Below are 23,239 nucleotides of genomic sequence, written 5' to 3'. Positions count from 1 at the left end.
GCCGGAACGATTCTTGCCGCGCCGTGCCGAGCCGTGTCGCGCCAGGCCGGAAACCGCTCAAGGTCAGCGCACAGCTGACCGTCGCGCCACTCGTCACCGCTCCATGACACATGACTTTCCACATCCGCAACAAGCACTGTCTATAACATTACTTAACACAAGTTTTAACATCGTTCCTAAACCAAAAACTCCACACAAACTCTTAGATTCTTAACCGAAATTTAATTATGATAATTTTCAAAATTAATTAATTAATCATTAAACCGGCATTAGAATTTACGTAATTAAAACTTAATAAAACCTAATAGGTGACCTGAACGACCCGATGACTGACTGACTGACTCACTGACTTAACTTAACTAAACCAAAAACTTTTTATCCATTAAATTTAAACAGAACAACAGTAACATTACTAATAAAAATACGTGAAGCACAACGCAACAAGTCCGCCGCGTGCTCCCACACGACCCTGCTTGCACTGCTCTATAATAAAACATTATTAAATTCGGAAGAACAAGAGAAGAGAGAAAAAAAAATAAAGCACAAACAACCCTACAAGAGACTACCCGAAGCCTCACACCACTTGTGACGTGACTCCATCAGACGTCCCGCGTACTCCTATACACATAACAATAAATAACCTATAACATTTGGGGGGTGGTAGCTATTGGTAAGCATGGTACTCGAGATCAAGTCTTCTCCCTATACAGGAAGTGTAGGGTATACTTTATGTACTGAAAAGAAACATGATTAGTTCATTCAAGCACAGATTTTATTCACTATGATAATAAAAAAAATAATAATAATCAAACAAATATTTGATTAACAAATTAATAATAAAACATTTAACAAAGGGATGGGATTAACGAATAATTAAATACATTAAATACGCATTAAAGTGAAGTCAGCCGGCAAACAATTATCTCTACAACATGGCCGACGTCGCCTCTCCGCTGAGGAACAGAACACTTCCCAGTTACCACTACATACATACTTATAACCCGACGTCAATTTTTCCCAAAACCAAATAATAAATAATAGAGGTGGAACAAGACTACATTACTGTTTAAAAGATTAAGACGAAGATCGTCCAAGAAATGATCGTTGCGAACGAGCCATGGCCAACCACTTACCCTACTGACATGAGGCGAAGCAAAGTTGTTTCAAACCGACGTGGACCCGGCTCCCAGAGAGGTCCCCAGGCAAAAAGCCTCGGCCCCTCCCTGGAAGGAGGTTTTAACTACAAAACTAGGCCATGCCGGAAAAACAAAAAAAAACACACGAACACCGGGAAAACTTATCCACAAGGCAACTCGCGGTCCCCTCCCTTCCCACAAGGAAAAAAAAATGAAAAACAAATGAAGTCAGCTATTCCTTCTGCGCAGGCGCGAACGAGTTTCCCCCTCTCCCTCTTGCGCTGCTCGATTGTTAATTTTCCGTCTACGTTTCCAAACTCGGACGCAAGATGGCATCACTAATCAGGACAGAGTCCTCGAAACGCGTACTCAAAAGCCTCGCGCGACAAACAAGAGACTAGCGTAGCGCAGCAGGTTTTTCTGGAACGGCGTGTTGCAACCTCTCAGCGGGCCCTGGCCAGCAACCCGCGAGAATTAGCTAACCACGCAGCCTCGCAAAAGCCCGCGGTGCCTGTAAACTAATGTCGCAGCAACCTATATTCCAATACCCGCGTGTCGAAATCAACCGGCCGAGCCTGGAAACGTGCACGTACACCAACACGTAAACCTGACGAGAAACAAAAGTAAAATAAAATTTAAGAAAAAAAAAAGTAATGAAATTTTCAGACCGTGACAATATAAATACCAGCTGTACTACCCAGCGTTATCCGGGCTTAACACTCGGTCATACATTGTACGCGAGTTAAAGCAAAATGGATAGCGCTATATGACAGTGTGGTGAACATTGAAAAATGACACACAGTTGCTATTTGTAGGTCTATGACGTATGATTTTCTGTTTACCCATGGCGATCGGTTGAACGGTTTAGAAGTTGATGCGCTGCAGCGTTATCATGTGGCGAGTTACAAAAAAAAATGGATGGCATAAAAACCTTCTACGTGAAAAAACACATCTATATGCCAACTTTCATGGCCATCGGTCAAATGGTGTGGGAGTTTATCGACGTCATACATACATACCAACATCCAATTTTATTTATGTATATTGACTTTCATTATTATAATGTACTAATATTGTTTACCATAGGAGAATGATTAGTGTATGAGTACCAGTATGCTCTTTGTAGTTATATGCATGCTTCTGATGACACAAATTCATCCTGTAATGCATTTCAAGGATTCTGTAAAAAAAAATATTAAATATGAACTAAAATGTAAAAAAATGAATTTATATTATTTGTCTTAAAGTTTCTACCACAAATGGTTATTATTTAGGATGGATTCACTATGAAAATTGGAGAAGAGAATACCCCACCCTTTTTTTTGACGTGACGTCTAATAAATCAATGAACGCCGGCTACAAGCACGAAAAAATGTGTCCCGTTACGCACATTGTCCAGTTACGTTGTGTCCCGTTACGCTCATTGTTTGCTTGCGCCACATCTATCTCTCTTCCACTCTATTTGTAACAACCATGGATTTGACTTTTTCGAGGCACATTAAACTTGAAACACTCCCATTTGTTTCCTACTTTTCCTATCATCGTCCTATCCTTAACAGAATAACACAGATTGGAAGAAGTTAAATAGCAAACATATATAAAAGTTATAGTTAAAATAATATCTTCGTTAAAGTAATAAACATATTTGAATTAATGAGTGCAAATAAAAGTAAATTTATCAATTAAATTGTAGATTTAATTTCACTCCTTCTTTGTATCCCTACAAAATAGTGATAATTCAATAAAAATTATTCAAATTTATTCATAAAAATATGCAATCATTTCATCAATGTTTTTTTTATGACGTTGTCACGTTAAACTATCGTCCGTAAACCGACTTTACAGACAACCAATTTTTTTTGTAAAAATCTTAGCTCCCGGAACACGGCATTTGGTAGAAATAGTTTCGTGAATGGAACGGAATTCACATGGAACGGAAATGTGTTACCATGGTGCTGCTTTCTATGGGCCTATGGCGCGAACCTAAGTTCTAAAATCCGAAGGGAAACTTTGAAGTATTAACAGTTTAATTATTTTTCATTTAAATTAAATGTTTAGTCTATTACTTGGTTCTTATTTTCAGCTTATTAAAAAAAATTACGTTATACAGAGCTGTAGTTCATTCATTCGCTTCTGAACAAATTTCTTCAATTTAAAGATTATTTTCTACTTTTTAATTCATACGACATAACAAGCGTGGTATTTAGTTTTAAAAATATATATTTATTTATATCTCTTTTCTAATGATATCGCATTCGGTGAAATATTATGATTCTATTATTCCATATTTCTAAAGAAAAAATTCAATATCACAAACACATTAGGTATCTTTTAAATATTTACGAAATTTTATTCTCTACTATGGGATTTCTGATTTAGGAGAACAATAGTTTTCAATAGGCTTAAGCATGGGCTTCAGCCTAAGGTAATTTTGTATCAAACATATTTTACCAAACAATTCAGAGTAAGAAATAAAAATTTGCAAAATTAAAAGTTAACTAAAAAACAAATGGCAAAGAAATCATTTAATAAATTTTAACTTCCAAAAAAAAATTAATGAAATATATTTTGCGGTGTTAGCAATTTTTAAATATTCTTTCTCTACTGCCCTTGTTTGATGTTTGGTAATTACCTATAATTATAGCCAATAAACTTGTTGTTCACAGTCTAGTTCCTCGAGCATGATTTGGAAACTGACCTTTAAACCATATTATAACTCAAAATAAAGTTGAGTTCCCACACAGAAAATATATTTCTGTAATTTTACAAGAGATTATTTTGGAAACAATTTTCCAAGAAATAATTTGTAATACTACAATAAAATTACTGTAAATTTTTACGAAGCGTTGATAAGGTTATTTCTGCATAAATTAAATATGAGTTTGGAAATACTAACGAATATTTGTTGTCGCAGTTCCAAAAATTGGCGCATAATTATAAATTTTGACACTTTGTATACAAGCATAATCTTTTTTTAAGAACGGAAAATGTATTCCAATATTTATGAATTGGGCTTTATTTGGTTTTATTATATTTATTATTTTACGCAGATAATACTGGAAAACTATTCAGGGAACGGTTTACAAATAACTTTATTTGGGAACTGGGTTAACACAAAGAACAAATGCCCGGGAAAGAAACTGTACCCAGTAGTAATGCAAATTATTTTTGTAGCCATACATGTAAATGTACAAATTTACAAATATCTGTAATTTAACATTATAATTTCAATTCCTTTAAAAAAATTACTCTGTATAGAGTAAAAGTGACTAAAGCGAGTGTTTTCATAATACTCTTGGGGTTTTAATATTGCTGTTATGTATTTTGAATACACCATACGAACATTCCTCTTGAAACGCCGTGGCATGAAGGTCAATGTTAAGGTTCCACAGTTGCACGGGTCACTTCGAAAAGCCTGCAGGCATGCGCAATGCCTCGTGGGTAGTGGTATCTAGAGGCTGGAGAGGGAGGGAATGCGCGTATTGGAGTGATTTTTACATCTTACTGGTTTCCGTGCCAAGTTACTTCGTGCATGCATGGTCCTTAATATTTTTTATTTCGTGTTCTCAGAGTCACAACACACAAATAAGACGTAGTGTGACATGGAATTTTTCTAAAATTTGACAGTACTCACGAGTAGTACCACTCGTACCAATTCCCAACTGTCACTTGCAAAACATCACACGATGTTTGTTCACCAATACTGTCAATGACATAACCACATTTTGCATAAGAACATACATACGATTGGCACTACATACTTACGAGATATTTCAAATATAAAGGACACATACCTCAGTGATGTATTGGTCATTCCATTCATTTAACGAAGTGTGTGGTCACCCAGGAGTGCGTCTATAAAATTTAGATTAATTGATTTAAAATTGCGTTTGTTAAGATAAGCTATAACTTCTGTTTCTTGGTCAAATACGTACGAAATTTTACAAAATTTCTGATTAAATATCCCAGTCTATTTTTAAAAATAAAATTAATTCAATCGCATGCTTATAAATGTTACTATTAATAAGTTTAAGGTGGTGTGTAGTGAAATATATATGTTGACTGATAATTATTGTTATTGATAATCATTATTATTCATAGAAAAACTAAAAAATATATGTATTTATATTTGCTTTAATCCTTCTTAATAATTCTTGAAATTCTATTATACATTATCAATAAATAAAGCTGGAAAATAAAATAGTATAGTTCCTGAAACAATAAAAGTTCACAATTTCTTAACCAATCCTGGGATGCAAGAGATTTTAAAAAATTGTGTCAAGTGCGTTAAATTTACTTCGTCGTAGCCTTTGAACTGAAACGCTGACACGCGAATAATTCTTGTCCGCATTAAGTGAACGGACAGATAGAATACCGCTTCAGGGTCCCTCGGTGCGCGCTGACAGCAAATAGAATTACACTTCTCGTGCTCAAAGCCTCTTTTGCGATAACGCTCTGGGGAATCGGGACGACGCGTCTAACTGCAAAGGTCTCGCGAGCATTCCCTTATTTTTCCGTCTCAAACAATCGTCTTCGTCTCACTTCATTCTCTTTCTTTCCGTCTGTATGTCTCTCGCACGCTGAGTGCATTCCTCCTCAGACACAGAAAGAGAAAGGAATTTCAACCTTCAGTGAAATTTCTTACAAAACGAGGATCAGACGACAAAATTTCATTTTCCACTCTCCCTTTGCCCCTTCGGGTACAGTTGAATGCCAAGTTAAGTTTCAGCAAACAAACGTCATTAAATTTAATGAGCGTATCACAGCGAAGAAGTTCCAAAAGATTCTGGATTGCCACCTCCAGCCCCTTTTTATGCTACAGGCGACGAAAGAGCTACCCGCAATGAAGTTGAAATGGCAAATTATATTTCTTTATTGTCCATTGAAGATACAAGACCTTTTAAAGTTAAGGCAAGAATGTCTAATGAAGACTTCGTAAGAAATGGAGAATGAGAGGATTAGATGTAGATAAAGTTGCACTCACTAAGTGCAATATTGCTTCGGTAAAGTTAATTAGGTTGTTTTAACCCTCGTTCTCTAAAAGCGTACATGTACAACAGTAAAATATATTGTTTAAACAGATTTTACATATTTTCTATTTATTTTGTAACATATTTTTAAGAAATTTCACCATTAAATTTTCAAAAGAAAATATCAACAATTTTTTTTTCCATAAAAGTCTCTATGGTAAATTATAAATGTGCCTTCGTTTTTTACATAAGTACATAATTTTTATGGAGTTGGTGGATAAGTTTAAGTAGTTATAAATTAAATAATATTGTTAGCAGTAATTTTTTTTTAACAATTACTTAGTAGAAAATTAGTTTATATACAACGGTGAGTAAAAACATGTGTATTTTCTCAAGTTCCATGTGGGTTTACAGTAGGTACCCAGGATGACTGAAGCTTCATATAAATCCTGGAATGGTGACTGTTAATACCATTATGGTAGGAAAACACATGAGGTATTATCTAGCGTAAATATTCAGAGATGTTACGCACCCTTGAAACAAGCTTTCCAAAAGTTTATTGTAACCTTATTGCAACAAACGTAATATTAATGGTTTTTCCTAATTGTTTAAACATTTTTTTTTGCAATTAATGCTTTTTCACAAAATTCTCCAAAAAGGCCCTGAAAACTTTAAAAAAATATTAAATACTTTTTTTGAATAAAATCAAATTTATAATTACGTATATGTTTCATAAGTTTTCATACGAGTTAATAATTATAAATATTTTTGATATAAATCAAATAGAATATGAATGTTATTTTTTGGTAATCTTAAAATGAAATATATACGTCCACTGTTATGTGATTATGTAATATGAAGTAAACTAAGGCAATCGTGTTCATTACATGCTGGTAATTCCTATAATTCAGTTATATACAGGCATATAGTTAAAACAGATCTTCCATTGGTATATTTAATTTTAAATTCGGGAGATAATTGTTGAATTGATAGCTATCAATTATGTAGTTTGAAATCATCAATATTTATACTGGTAATTATTCTCTAATTTCTATATAATTTTTTCATTGTGTTTGATCAAAATCTTCTTATATTGTTGAATATTGTTTGACGACTCTCAGCAAAGTTATTTTGTGTTTCCTATGCATTTATTTAAAAAATAGTTTATGAATTTTTTTGCTTATTTTTAACTTCTGTAAACAAAATATGATAGTCAAATTCTCAATTAAAACACTTGGGATACTGTGTGCCGGTATTCAAGAATGAAAAAAAATAATTATGAAAAAATAATTTCACAGAGGACAACCCCAAATGGGCTGATGTGGAACAGAAGGGATTTATTCCTTCCAGGGAATATTTTTGCTGCCTGGTATTTAATGTTTTAATGTTTTCATATAGCTGTCGTCATTATGTTGTCCATAAAACATGTTCAGTTTCATCAGCTGATTGAGGCTTGTTCTCTGTGATTTTATGTTTTAATTTTTTATCTTATTTTCCATTCTTAAATTTTTTTTTCATGGCGCACAGGGCAAAACTGCAATGGCGTATGTTTAAAGTTGTATTAAATCAAAATTCCCTATTACATGTATCATTTAAAGAACCTAAAATTCACTGTTTTCAAGACGGACGCCATAGTAATACGTTTTCGCCCATATTCAGATTTTATTTCTCGGTGTTCACGTTAAGAGGTAAGTAGGAATTCGTCTTACTCGTAAATTAAAATCAAACATTAATACATCAATTTTTTTCAAAGAGTTTTGCATATATAGGTGATCGTAATAAAAATTAAATTTTGGATGGGTAATGTTCACCTATGATCACATATAGAGATATTTAGTATTCTCTAAATCTCGTGAAAATATATTAATTCTACCAAAGTGGTATTATGTGATTCTATGTGATTTGCAACGAGAAGTTGCAACAGCGAGCAGTGGATGATCTTCGTATTATTCGGAAACTAATTACGTACCCACCTCCCAAGTGAACCCTAGCGGAAATGATCCTCATCGAGCGAAGGCACTCATTGGGGGATTACTCCCTAGATGCTGCATGAAACCACTGTTGGTTTGCGTCCTAAAAATTAGTTGAAACTTAGTTTTTTTTTTTTAATAATTGCTTAAAGGATTATATTTTGTGGATGTGACTGTATTTAACGACGGTTATTCTAATTCATGCTTACAGATCCAACATCAGGTTTGTTCAAGCACCATTCCCACATTTTTTTGTGTGTTGCAATGCGGCGCGTAAGTTAAAAAACTGATTTCCACCACGTCGACGCTTCTCACCTTCTGAAAGTTACACAGTCTGTTCGTTCGCTTGGCGTGTGCCACGCGGCTAAAGGCTAGCCCCGCCTACCTGGACGCACACACGAGGCTGCAAAGCTTCAGAAATACCCACGTGTCGAACATAGCCGAGTAGGGTCGATTCACGAAAAGCATTTAAAAATACGCTGAGGACAAATGTGTCTTTATGTTTTCGTATTTCGTTTTTGAACTGTATTTTAAGATATTTAAAAATGTTTTATGTTTGGCACTAAAGAACAAGAAGGACATTCTATTGTAGATTTATTTTCATTTTGCTGCCGTGTGACGTTATGGTTGCACAGAGATTTGCGCCCAGAGGCACCAGCAGCATCACACGTATCACATAGCCTCACCTACACTAGGCGAGCCACTCAAGGGTGCGAGTACTCGAGCCCGACGACGACGCCGTACGCGCTCGGCTGGTTGCTGAACACGTCGAGGAAGTCCAGGCTCCGGTTGCTGAACTCCGGGTAGTACGCCATCCGCATCGAGCCGTACTCGACGTACACGACGTAGCGCAGCACCGAGCCGTTCCTCGTCGGCGCGGCGACGAGGCTGTGCTCCGGGTCCCGGATGGACACTATGGGCACGGAGATGGCCGAGCCCGTGCGCGCGGTGCCGTTGAAGTAGCCCACCCCGACGTCCTCGTGGTAGCCGTAGTCTCCCAGGTCGTCGGCCGCCTCCACCAGGATCCTGTACGTCTCGGCGTACTCCTCGGACTGGTCGCCGGGCGATATCCGCGTCGGCACGATGACGGCGTCCAGCGAGACGTTCTTCCTGAAGCTGTAGATCTCGTTGGCGTCGTAGCGGCCCGACAAGAACCGGCCGCTGTACCTGCGCGGGTCGGCGAAGATGGCAGTTATCTTGGGGTACCCGCCTGGAACAAATATGCACCCCAACCTGACACTACTCTGAGTTTTTGACGAGATAACGTCTTATAAATCGATGAACGACGGCTGCACGCACGAAATATTGTCACGTTCCGCCTGAACCGAGAGTGCAAGAACAGGCCAACCACCGTGCGAGAAAATCTTATATAGTATCAAACAGGTAAAGGCGGGCTTTTTAACTAATTGTTCTTGATTATATTTAAACAAATTATTTAAATTAAATTTTCAAAATCTGTAAATAATATTAGAAAATCAAAAAATATGCAATTTTTCATCGATGTTTTCTTATGACGTTATCATGTAAAATTATCGTCCGTAAACCGACTTTACAGACAACATACTTTTTTTGCAAAGGTCTTGGCTTGCTGTTAAGACACAATGAAGTAATGGCAGTTGCTAGTATGAGTACGGCTTCTCGGCGTTTATTCTAATTCGCTCGGAAAGGAGTTCCCGATCGTTAAATGAAGATTATCGGAAGATTTCACTTATTTGTTATTCTAAGATGCGTGTGGCGCCTCGATTCTCATTTAAAAGGCGATCGGAAGAGTCCGACTGCCGCTAGGCTGTCGGAACCTTAAAATACAATCGGCAACTCGCTTACAAACATGGCGGCTTGGAAGTGTGGTGGCAATAGTTACGTATACGCTTGGTACGCTCTTATTCACTGTTTATTCATTACTTATTCAGTACCTACATTATTCTTAAAGCAAATTTTAATACATTTACGAATTTCTGTTTAGCTACTTGTTATTCCAGTACATAAAACAAAATATATTTATCCCAGGAAGAAGTAGCAGCTGAGTGGGTGTCGGCCTCCGTGGCGCAGTCGATAACGCACCGGGCTACGGTGCGAGGGCTCTGGGTTCGAATCCCGGGTAAGACATGGATGTAATTTGTGTTGTCTTACTACACCAACAATCTCAACTATAATTTCACTATGACTCGGGGTGATATATCACTACAACGTTAAAGGGGGGGGGGATGATGGGCACACTGGTGACTGTCAAGACTTGCCTGTGTGCCACCCAGCTTTAAAAAAAAAAGTGGGTAGTATCATGACTATATAACTGCAATAAAAATAATTTATGAGTTCTGATCCCTCCTTAAACAATTACTTTTTTGTTTTGATATAAAGTAGATTTATTTTTTGTTCAAATAATTAAAAACTACTAATAATTTTTAAGGTACATAGAATAGTTTTAACCTTTTCTTACCTAACTTTATAAGCATACTCCAATATTGTTAAGTTATTTTATTTTTGTAGTTAAAATTTAATTAATATTATCAATAATTATATTTTTAAATATTATTTCTGGTTTGAAACTATGTCCAAAAGTTTTAGTTTTATTTTAAATAATAGTAGTATGTAAAAGTATTTCTGGGGACTGGTTTCTGGGTATGGTGTCAGTGGTGGTGTCTGCTGCCTTGCAACTTACATCTCCAATGACGTCAAGGCAGCCATCTTGGTTGACCTTAACCTTGACCTTTGAACTTTACCTTCAAATTTTGCCCAAATTTGCCAAATAAGACTCAAAATTTACAAAATTTGCCCAAAATATACTGAAATCCACCAAAATGTCCAATTTTGGTGAGAAAAAAATTCAATAACAAAATTCTAAAAAGAATAATAAAAATGTCTCTATTTCAAGGGAAAAATTTCCAACTAGAGGGAAAATTTCTTGAATATCCTCCAAAATGCCAACGTCTTAAATTTACCCAAAGTGGCATAAATTCCCCAGCAACAAGTAGCCCTAAGCCTCTGAGGTCATTATCCAGACAAAGAAGATGCCTTGGCCGCCATTTTATATTTTTATGTAAAGGTTGCAATTTTCGTTTGGGTCGCCATCTTAAAAATCTGCACTTTTATGCTAGTAATTCGGGAAAAAATATTAAATTAATAAAAAATAATTAATAAACGTTCTTACAAAAACATTTCGACATCTTGGATTATGACATCCTGAGCATCAATTTGAAAATCCATAAATTTTAAACTATAAAGTCGGAAAACATTTTCAAATTATTGAAAAAAAATTAATAATCAATTTTTAATTTAAAAAAGCAATAACATCATGGAATCTTAGGTTCTAAACCTGGTAAAACCAAAAATAAAAATGACGATAGGTACTTCTTCCATAATAGCCACCGGCAGACTGACCTCTCACATGATGCCAAAATATATATCACCAGAATGGATAAAAACACGTCCACCATTTTGTTGAAACGGCCATCTTGTTTTCGTCAGCTAGAGGCCACTATCTTGTTTTCGTCTGCTAGATTGCCCTACTGCCATTTTAGTTCGAATTTGACTCGCTAGAGTGCAGTAATCATCTAACACAGTGAGGCCTGCCATACATTTAGGCATCATCTGGGAAATCCGAAATTATTTAGTTATAAATTTGGGGAAAATTCCAAAATTCATAATAAAACGCGCATTATTATACTGATTTATTCAAACGGATCCTACCCTTGGTTAAATACTTTACCAATAAAAATTCATAATTTAATGGAAAAAATATTTCAACAAATATGGTGTGAAGTCCTGAAATAGGCTTAAATTCATCTAACACCAGTCTTCAGTAAGGCGATGATGGGATATTGATCTTCATCTATAAAATTGGTAATAATTAACTTAAGACTTCAGGAAAAATTCCGAAAATAAAAAAAATTAAATAATAATAGACACGATCGGTTTCCAGCCTTGGTTCGAATCACAGTCAGTGAAACGAGTAAAAAAAAAATTTAAATAAATTTTTAATTGTGTTTTCTATTAACTTTTGTGGTGTTTATAAAATATTCTCTCTATGAAAGAAAAGACTCGTTACAACATTCCTGTCCAAATAAATAAATAGGCTACGTGGTCGCAATGCCTATTACGGAAGAATATATTTTCAATGTATGAAATATATTCCAACCAGTTCATGTACAATTCTATACGGTAAGCCAAGTGTCTTTGGACTACGAGACCATGTCATGCACAATGTCAGACATTCAGTCCAGAATTCTACGAACCACAGGATATACTTCGTCGATACCTGATATAAAATATTTCAAGTAGTCAAGACAAAGTCTACGAACTCTCAGACCTTAAGTATCGATCAAATCAATTTAAAACGGTTAGACCAAAAGAACATGGTTTACACCAAAGTACTACAGATTTGACAACACAAATTCAACAAAAGACACACATCCAATAAAATAAAAGAACTCACATTACACACAATGGACACATAATACACATCCATTACACATATTGAAAGCAAACAGTAAGCACATAGTACACTCACACTGTCACACAATAGACACACAGTATACGCAATTGTCAACACAGTACACACTCTGGACATGAAATGAACATACTGTACACACAAAATGAACACAGAATGTGTACACAGTACATACACATGACATGCAATCAACACACAATACATACACACAGGACATGCAATGGACATATAAAGCAGACATTTAACTTTCATGCGCGAGAACACAGGCATAGCTGGAAATCAGATTTCGTGAAAAATATAATTTTTATTTTTCTTAATACAAATAAATGCAGGTAAAACAATTCATTATATTAGTAGACAGATTACCTCTGTTCTTTACATATGAAGGCTACTTTTTTATGTGCGAATAGTTTCCTGCACAAACCGAAGCATGTAGAAGTTTTAACCTGTCAACCGATATGTTAGAATCTTCCCATGATGCATAATTAATCTCTTTTCCTGTCATCTTCCTTGCATTTTTACTATAAATTTATTTAATATCACTATCGGCCCAGTGATCATCGTAAGCTTTATCATAATTGTTTATTTTATTACAACTTTTTCATCGTTTTGTCTCAGGGCTTCATCACAGTCTTTGATCTTACCTTCTTTAGGTGTTTCAGTACAGTCTTCGATAGCGTCACCAGCTTTAGAGTCACTGTAGCCATCGCCATAGAAGTGAGCTATTCACCTCAAAATCGTTGACATATAAGCTTCTTCATCGTTGAAAAGCTTCCTCTTTAAGTGTCCATCACTATTTCAAATTATAGAAGATTTACTTCATATGGACTTGAATGTATTCTAACTTTTCACGGTGATGATATACTAATTGGTTTTAGTATTCCTTAAAACGTCAGCATCCTTCAATTTAATTTCTTAGTCACAATCGGGACTTTTTTTCAGAAATACTTGGTCCTTTGTTAAACATAAAACGTGTTCAGTTGGTCTAATTACTTGTAATTTATTTTAGCGATAATTTAGGTCTGACAGTTTTAAGACTTTATTTTGTCTGCGAAAAAAACTTGTCAGCTTGAAAGACTTTATATTAGTTATCGACGAAGTATCTATTGTGGTTCGGAGACGTCTGGCCTATACTTCTGACATTGTACATGACCTGTTCTCGTGGTCCGAAGACACTTGGCCTATACATATAACATTGTACATGAACTGGTTCGAATGTATTTCATACATAGAAAAAAATAGACTTCCGGGTTAGGTATAGTGTCAATTTATATATTTCGTTATACAAATATCTTGTAAAGAGTCTTTTTCAGTAGAGAGAATGACTAATAAACTCCACAAAAATAATGGGGAACTCAATTTAAAATTATTTTTAAGCATTTATAATATTTTTACTGATTGTGATTTGAACCAATGACATAAACCGATCGAGTCCATTATTGTTTTAATTTTTAGATAGTTTTTTTGGATTTGTTCTTAAATTTCTAGTTTAATTATTAGGAATTTTCAAGATGACGGTCCATATATCAACATCGTCTTACTGGTAGTAGAGGAATTTAATCCTATTTTAGGGCTTTCTACCATATTTATTGAAATTAATATTTTTCCCCATAAAATTAAATTTTTTTATTGGTCAAGTATTGGACCGAGGGCAGGAACCGATCAAATCAATCAATATATTAATGCGGGTTTTTTTTTTGTGAATTTTGAAATTTTTCCCAAAATTATAGTTCAATAATTACGAATTTTCATTTTGGCACCCATATGTCAAGATAGAAGGCGTCACAGTAATAAATGACTACTGCACTTTAGCGAGTAAAATTGAAACTAACATGGCTGTAGTGCACTCTAGGAGACGAAAACAAGATGGTGGCCTCCAGCTGATGAAAACAAGATTGCGGACTTGATATATATACCTTGCCATTAGTGGTGGGAGGTCAGTCTGCCGGAGGTTTCCATGGAGGAAGGATCCGTCTGCATTTTTATGTTTGCCCTCAACGGGTTCAAACCGAGGACACCATGATGTTTGAGCGTTTTTAATTTTAAATTTTACTAAAATTGGATTAATAAATAGATTAAGTCTAAAAAGTTTTCCCGCTTTTCTAGCTGAATAATTACAGATTTTCAAGATTTCGTCTGTGATATCATAATTAAGAAGCCGGGATTATTTATGTTAAATTTTTATTTAATAATTTTTTTATGAATTTTATTTTTTTTTCCGAAATTGTTAGCTTAAAATTTAAGGAGATATAAGATGGCGGTCGTGTTGTCATAATCCAAGATGGTGAAAGGTTTTTTGTTATAATGTTTATTTTCTCCCGCGTTTATAGCAAAAAAAGAAATTACGGATTTCTATATGGCGGCTGTGACGAAAATTGAAACGGTTACGCTACATTTCTAAATGGTAGCCATGGCATCCTTATTGTCAAGGTCATGACCTCATCGGTTTAGGGTGGCGTTTCACCGGGGTATTTAAGCCACTTTCGGTAATTTTCAAGCCCTTTGTATTTTTGATGACTAAAACGGAAAATTTCTCTCCAAACGGGAATTTTTTTCCCTTAAAATTAATACACTTTATTTAATTTTTTGACTTTTTTGACTTTTTTTTCGAAGAAAAGGTTAATTTTTATGATTTTGGAGAATTTTGGGCAAATGTTAACATATTTGGAGTAATTTGTGACTAATTTTGGCAAATTTAAAGCATTTTTGGCAAATTTTAGAAAATTTTGAAGGTCGGTGTCAAATTTCAATGTCAAGACCATTTAAGATGGCCACAGTAATGTCATTGGAGGCTTAGGTTCAAGGCAGCATACACTGCCATCGACATCACACCCAGAACCCAGTCCCCGGAAATACATTTACATACTACTTCAAACAATTAAGGTAAAAGGATGTATTTTTTATGTAATACTACCGGAGACTGCATTGATAAAGCAATGTTATAGTCGAATGTAATAATAAGCACCCAAATTTTTTCTCTATTTTATTTATGTGAATGAAAATGAATAATAAATTACTTCAAAGATTAAGAAACAATTCAATTTGTTGGAGAACCGAACCCGAATCATTCTCACACAGAAGTTCAGCTAAATCAACCAATGTTAATTTGGTCACTACTATAGTATATGATTATATAACTTGCAGAGTAGACTTGATAATAAGCGTATGTTTATTTTTGGTTAATCAGTAGGTCTTTTTTTTAAGAAAATTTAAATAATTAATTCATTAAATGTTTCAAAGTTTAATTTACGAATTCATCTGGTAACCGTATAAACACTGTTGAAATTTATGCCATTCCGACCAAAAAAAATTATTTTGTTACATTTAATTTAGCAAGTTGTTTATTGTGTAGTATGCACAACATTTTTCTTACGACGAATACAATTTTCCTCTTACCCAAATGCACATGTGTTAATACATAGAATTATTTATCAGCATACAGCGGGAAATTTCACTTAAGATTTCCCTTGTTTCGTGCTGAACGTGCTATGTCTCATGAGAGGGCGCCTAACCAGTCGTGCCGCGCATGGGGTAGTATATCGTGGTCCCGCAAGGAATCAAAACTGGCGTGTTATAAATCAGCTCTTGAATGAGAGAGACATCCATCCTGTCCATACAAAATGTAAGGTGGCCAAACTTAACAAGTTTAGTGAAAGGTATAAGAGATATTGTCGGAATATCGAAATTCATTACACAGAATGACCCATAACTCAACGTCAAGCCGAGAATCGTTGATAAGATGATAAATCACACAGAAAAATTTATACGTACTTTTACAAAAAATATATCTTTGGAAACCATTTGCCATAAAATATACTGTAAATTTGTATAACACATGGCTGTGGCTATTTTTACATTAATGAAAAACGTTTTTTAAGATAATAATTAGCATTTCTTACGATAATCGGCACATCATTTTGATATTTTATTTTATGCTTCATCTACGCATTATTTTTTAAACTTTGGAAATCATGATTAAACAAAAAACATTTTTTTAACCAAGGAAAAATTATGTTTGTATCATGCTTATTAATGTGCCAATTTAATGCTGGATGGCTATTCAGGGAAAGGCTTGCAAATAACTTTAACTCTTCGAAGTACTGGGACCACAAAGCATAAATACCTGGGTAAATATCCGCATCCTGTATAACTGCGAACCTTTGTCGTAGTTTCACAGTTGTTTTCGAGTAAATGAACAAGTTCACAATTATCTATAAGTTTACATAGATATTTCTGTTCCATTTACAAAAATATTTACAGTAAATTTCTGAATGAAAAAAAAAACCAAATTAAGAATTCCCGTAATGTTTTTGTATATGCATTTTATTAATAGCTTTCAAATTAGCACATTGCACCAAATCATTAGATATTGGACTTTATACTCGCAAACATAAATACCCCTAGTATTGACAACTATTTAAAATAAAATCAAACATGCTTTACTGGCCTATCAACTGTACTTATTTTAACGTTGAGTTATGGGACAACCCAATTATTTATTAGGAATATCAAATATAAATTATTATGCACTGCAATGATTTTTAGAACAATTTGTATCAATGTAGGTACTATATAAAAAGAAAAATATATAAGCCAGTATTTCAGTACTAATAAGTGACGTATAAAAATATAACCTTGGTAACGAGCAAATTTTTATGTTATCGTATTGCTAATACAAACATAATACAAAACTCAGACACAAAACTTCACGTAAAATTTTTTTTTAGAATTTTTAGAACAACGCTAAGAAAAATGTGTTTACATCTACAATTCTTGACACGAATTACACACAGATTCCGCACCCACCACTGTAATTCGTTGTTGGAACAGCTACGTGATTCATTCGTTTTGCAGAGAAAAAATCGTACAACAAATGGAAATGGCTTCGATAAAAGTTCAAAAAAATCTTGAATAAATACTAAACCCAGGTTTTAAAACTGATTTTCGACTAGAAATTTTATTAAAATACTACCAATTTGGTAAAATATTCATTAAACAGTGAATACTTTATAGTTTCTCTTTGTCTTTGAGAAATTTGGTTCGCGTCATCTAAATGGCAGTATCGTTGTTAAACATTTCGGTTCTATGCGACTTCCGTTCCATTCACGAATTTATTCTTACCAGATGCCGTACTCTAGAGCTAAGATTTTTAAACATAAAAAAAGATGAGTGTTGATCTTCTTCGAAAATCATTAGGGAATATATCCAATGAATGTGAAACTTGAAGTGTAAGATGTAAGAAAACGTGCAAAACACTACTGAAATTAAAACCTAGAGTAACGATAAACCTTGAGTGAACTAAAAACATAGGCTGCGCAGTAATATGACCTGGCGGTAAAGCCTACAGCAGGAAAACACTCGAGAAACATCTGAACGTGAGAGGCTTGAATGGTGCCGGATTACATAAATATAGAATGACGGATTAAATACCTTCCACTGTATTAGACTTAACTTAATAATGCGTTGCTGTCCAATCTATACTAATAACTGTTAGAGGTAAAAGGTCTGTACGTTTGATGAAATGATGGGAAAAAAAACTATTGGAAATTTTAATGACATTATTGAGAACACAAAAATATAGTTGTTTTATAATTATTGTCTGTTTGTTTGTTCGAGAAACAATCGAAAACTAGTTGACGAATTTTGAAATTTTTTTTAATTTTAAAGATCTTTTGGCAACTTAGAAATTAGGCTATATATAATTGCTGGATTCCACCCCTCAGGAGGTGAAAAGGGTTAAATATTGTTTTAAGATAGTTAATGATATCTCTGAAACTATTCAAGTATAAGTAAATATCTTGGAAATAATTATTTACATTCGAAAATGACCATCCGTAGTTTTCATAGTTTTCAAAATTCGCTACATAGGTGAAAAAGGGGTTAGTATGTTTTAAGGATAAATAATTATTTCTCCGAATTTAATTAAGCGTAATAAAATATTTTTCTTTACCAATAATAAACATACGATACCAAAAAAACACATTTTTTTATGTTTCGTAATGTTTTAATTATTTTATTTTTACTGTCTTATTTTAAGTGGCGTGCCGCCTTGTCTTACACTTAACACATACATATTTATTAACTAAGCACGTCATAATTAAGCATAATAAAAGCTATAGGCAAGAAAAACATAAAGTACTCACAAATAGAATAAAATAAAAACGTAATTTTACTAGCAAACATAAAATAACAACAAAAATCTAGCACATAAGATAAACATGATTTACCTAAAGAATAAGATATTAGATATTGATTTTTTTTAAACTGTGATGCTATTAAGTGTTTTAACGGTTTTAAAATATGTTACTGCAGAAATTTTTAAATAAAAAAACCAAGACTGAACATTTTTCATAAAAATATATACATATTCTTATAAACCTAAGTGTAGAAAAAGTTGTGTGTTTATTAGGTTAGTAATTATATTTTGGAATTTAACCAAAAATAATAAATGATTTTGTGAACCAACATAAAACATACTAAAACTACCAACCAGAATTTTTATAATTTGCGAAATTCAACCCCTAAGAGGTAAAATCTCTAAATTCAATTAATCGTAATAAATAGTTTTGGGTACCAATAAATAGCATACGAAAACTACCAACCAATTATTTTATATTTTTGCGAAATTCAACCAATAAGGGATGAAAAGAGACAAGTATGTTTTAAAAAATAATAATGTGTCCTATTTTGATTAATAGTTACAAATTATATTCGGCACCCATAATTGACGTATGAAAACTACCAAACATTATTTAAATTTTCAAAATTCCACCTCTAAGGGATGTAAAAGGGTATAGTATGTTTTAAGATTCATAATGTATCTATATTTAATTAAGAATTCTAAATTATATTGGGTAGCAATAATTAACATACGAAAACTACCAATAAATATTTTTTATAGTTTTCCAAATTCAACCCCTAAGTGGTAAAAAATGAGTAATGTTGATTTAGATAATAATTATATCTTTATACTTATTTGATTTCGTGCAGCAAAATATATTGGGTACCATAGTAAGCAGATGAAAACTACAAACCACAATTTTACCATTATGAAAAGGGTAAGTATTTTCTTAATATTTATAATTACATATCAGAATTAAATTAAGCTGAATAAATTATTTTGGGGACAAATATTAAACATCCGAAAAATACAAACCAGAATTTTTACATTTTGCGAAGTGCAACCCCTAAGATGTGAAATGGGTAAGAATGGTTTTAAGGTAAAATATTTTATCTCCGAATTAAATGAAGCATAATAGATTCTTTTGGAACCAATAATAAACTACATTATAGCCTTAATAGATAAAAAAATTAGAGAATGTGGTTTTATCATAAATAATTAAACTTCTTATATAATCAAGCCAATTAAAATCATTGGAATCCAATAGTAAACATTGAAGAATTTGGAAAAAATGGTAAAAGGAATAGATGTGTTAAAAAAATAACACTTCAGATTCAATAAGAGCTAAAAGTTACAAACTAGTATACATTTGCTTTGAAAATTAAGCTTTGTTTTTTTTTTTAAATTTTATTAAAATTAATTTTAACGGGGGTAAAAACAGGGTAAGTTTTCATTTTCTTAAAAAAATCTTATCCCCGCAACTAATTAAGTAATATGTAAATTAAATGGAAAAAATAAAAAAAATAAAACTTATTGTTTTGGTTATTTGAAAGATTCCGCCCCTAAGATGTGTAAAGTAGTTCAGTTTGGTTTTAAGTAAAAAATGCATTGTTCTGAATATACTATATCTAATTGTGTTCGAAATTAATGGTGAATAATAAGCATTACATGGAGTACCTACTCTTACCATTTTTCGAAATTTTACCCCATAATCAATTAAACTGGTGCATGTTAGTTTTTAGTAATAAATTATATATCCAAGCAATTTTAGATAAATGTAAGAAATTGTATAGTTTTACACACAAAATTATAATTTTATATTTTCTTAAACGTTTATCATTTTTTCTATAATCGACTGAAAAAAGGGTGAAAACTTTGTAAATTTTTTTATTATAAAAATTGTGTGTCTAAAACTAATCAATGTTATATGATTTATAAATATGCAAAATCTACCAATTAATCTTTACAATTATCTGAATTTTAACTTTTTAAATGATAAAATATTGTAAATATGATTTTAACATTAAAAATTAATATCTTTTGTTCAAATAAATTTAAAAACACATATTCTAAATTACATATAAACATACTTTCGGAAAACCTTTTTTATTCAACGTTCTACCAAATATCACCTTTTCATTTGTAACAGAGGTTAAATTTATTTAATAATTATAAAAAAACTATGAAATGGAATAAATCAGTTTTGCATGTTAAATTTAAACGCAATATAAAAATAAGTTTATTATGATTATTTCGGAGTCAATATCTGAAGTTCAAAGAAAAAAAATTGGGTGGAGTTTGTTTTGGTATTTTTACGGATATTATTGTATTTAATTAGTTCTCAATTTTTACACTGGTATCCTTGTAGGAAAAGAGGAGAGTTTTAAAACATTTGAAGATTATATTAAATTAATATGCCAACTAAGAATACACTAATAAATTGTATAAGACATTTGATATCTGTACTCTACATTTAAAACAAAGATGCGATTGTTATCAAATATTCTTAAATAATGGGAGATATCTGAAGTAAGTATAAATTATTTAATTATTCTAAGTATAGCTTTAACTATTGTAAATGAAAGTGTAAATGTTAAAATGTCATTAACTTATTTAAAATGAAATAATTGTGTTTTAAATTTTTTTTAAGTTGTCCACCTCATAAAATGAAATGTAGGTAAGTGTGGTTTTATCAAAGTAAAATAGATTATCGAATACTATAAAACATAAGTTCGAAAATAAAGATACTTGATATACACTAAAAATAAAAAAGGCCTTCGCATAACCACTTTAAAATATCATAATAAATTTTTATGTTATTAAATATATCTATTAGGTGCCTGACAATTTTAATTGTCTATTTATTTTGTAAAATGTTTTGGAATTAATCACACAGTGATATTGCGTAGGCGAAGCAGCAGGTTATTAGCTAATCCCAATAAAGCACACTATATTCGCTACCCTTCCACAAAGTTTTAAACTCCGCACGATAAAGCGTGTGTGTTTGACCTGAGATGCACTTAGTTTTCCCTTGCCCTGACCTCTCACAATCCAGTATTCTTGGTAAATTTATGTTTAAAAAACAATTGTACCAAATAATATAATGAGGAACCTTCCCGTAGCTCGTTTACACCGGCTTTTCGCTCCAAAATCTGAATCTGTTCTGCCTCACAAGCCTTCTCAGTTATGTTATTGTATTGGCATTTCTGTTACATACACACTATTAGAATAAATCTATCACAATTGCCTATGGTTTTGTCAAAAATTATTTGTCAACAGATACTTATTACACTCGGTTCATGATAAATTCACTTTTTATAGGTGTTTTAAACGAACGTTCTGAGGTAAATACAGTGATTTATTACCATCAGACCACATTGTTTGATGTAATGAATCACCTTTTTTGTATATGAAACTTAAAAAAAATATTTTTGTGTTTCCAGATACTTGCAAACACTTGTCTGCACGCTCATGCACTAGACTGGTTGTTATACGTGTCTGCAGATAGCTCTCTCTGGTAACTGTAGCAGCATGCATGATATGTGTTTGTGCTGCCCTTTGGTAAACTATGTCCTTCACTCATTCCCATAAGCGATAAGCTGATCACTGCAAGTATCATACAATTTTTTTTTCGAATTATTAATCAGTATTGGGATTGAACCAACATTATGTCAATATTTTGCTCCAAATGATGTTATTTATAAGCCATGTAAGTGGCGTGGAACATCCTATGTTTCTGAACTGAACGAATTCACTGCAATTGCTGAGCGAAATTTAGTTTTGAATATTTATTTGACAGAAAGGGTTTCGAGTTGTTGAAATGATATATAATTGTATTTATTATTATTATTATTATTTCATTTGTGTTTGCTTTTAAGAGGTAGTATCATAATACATATTAAGTTTACTTGATTTCACTTCCTATAATTTTTATTAATCTAGGAAAAAAAATTTCAATAAATTATTTATTTTAATTCATGATTTGGCAGTCTTCTCTTAACCAAATTAAGTCTAAGAATAAATGTTGAATTATTGCATTGAATATAATGAACTATACAGAGTAGTCGGAAATTGTTTTGCAGCTATCAAACTGTGGGTGACTAGTAATGTGTTAGAATTTATCATACTCTCAGCTATTGTACAGTACAGTATTTCAGAAAATTAGCACGTCAGTACTAACTTACCATTACAAACAGCAGTTAGCACCAAGACGAAAAACAAAGCAGCGAATAGTTTCATGCTGACTTCTATTCAGCGTGAAAGAATAAAGAACTTAATGATATCCACAATGTTGGACTAACACTTATAACGTAGCCCTACCTTTATATCACGCTATCACCTGCTCGTAGATAATTAACGTGAGTTACGAAATATTTATGAGTTAACCAATTGCAAAGCAGACTGTAATCGATCAAAGTTATGTGTTATCATCGCTTAAAATATTCTATGTAATATAATTTAGAAACTCTCTGGATGAGATTTTTTTAAACAGTAATTGTCTTAATAGCCGATGATAGTTTTAAACACAAATTATGAGCTTGGCTTTACCTTGGAGTGTTTACTGTATTTCGTAAACACTTAATGATTCATGAAGT

General features: G+C 32.8%; 1 protein-coding gene across 1 annotated transcript; it reads right to left on the bottom strand.

Moving 5' to 3' along the window:
• Positions 1-8,657: 8,657 nt before the first annotated feature.
• Positions 8,658-22,951, bottom strand: LOC134538941 (uncharacterized). The gene is made up of 2 exons (XM_063380556.1): positions 22,829-22,951; positions 8,658-9,286 (listed from the first exon to the last, which is right to left on the bottom strand). Exons 1-2 carry the CDS (start codon positions 22,881-22,883, stop codon positions 8,781-8,783), a joined length of 561 nt encoding a protein of 186 aa, XP_063236626.1. The 5' UTR covers positions 22,884-22,951; the 3' UTR covers positions 8,658-8,780.
• Positions 22,952-23,239: the final 288 nt, after the last annotated feature.

Source organism: Bacillus rossius, chromosome 14 (genome assembly GCF_032445375.1).
Source record: "Bacillus rossius redtenbacheri isolate Brsri chromosome 14, Brsri_v3, whole genome shotgun sequence".
Classification (NCBI taxonomy): Eukaryota; Metazoa; Arthropoda; class Insecta; order Phasmatodea; family Bacillidae; genus Bacillus; species Bacillus rossius.
Note: the sequence above shows the minus strand (reverse complement) of the source record. Positions and strands in the feature narration are given on the sequence as shown.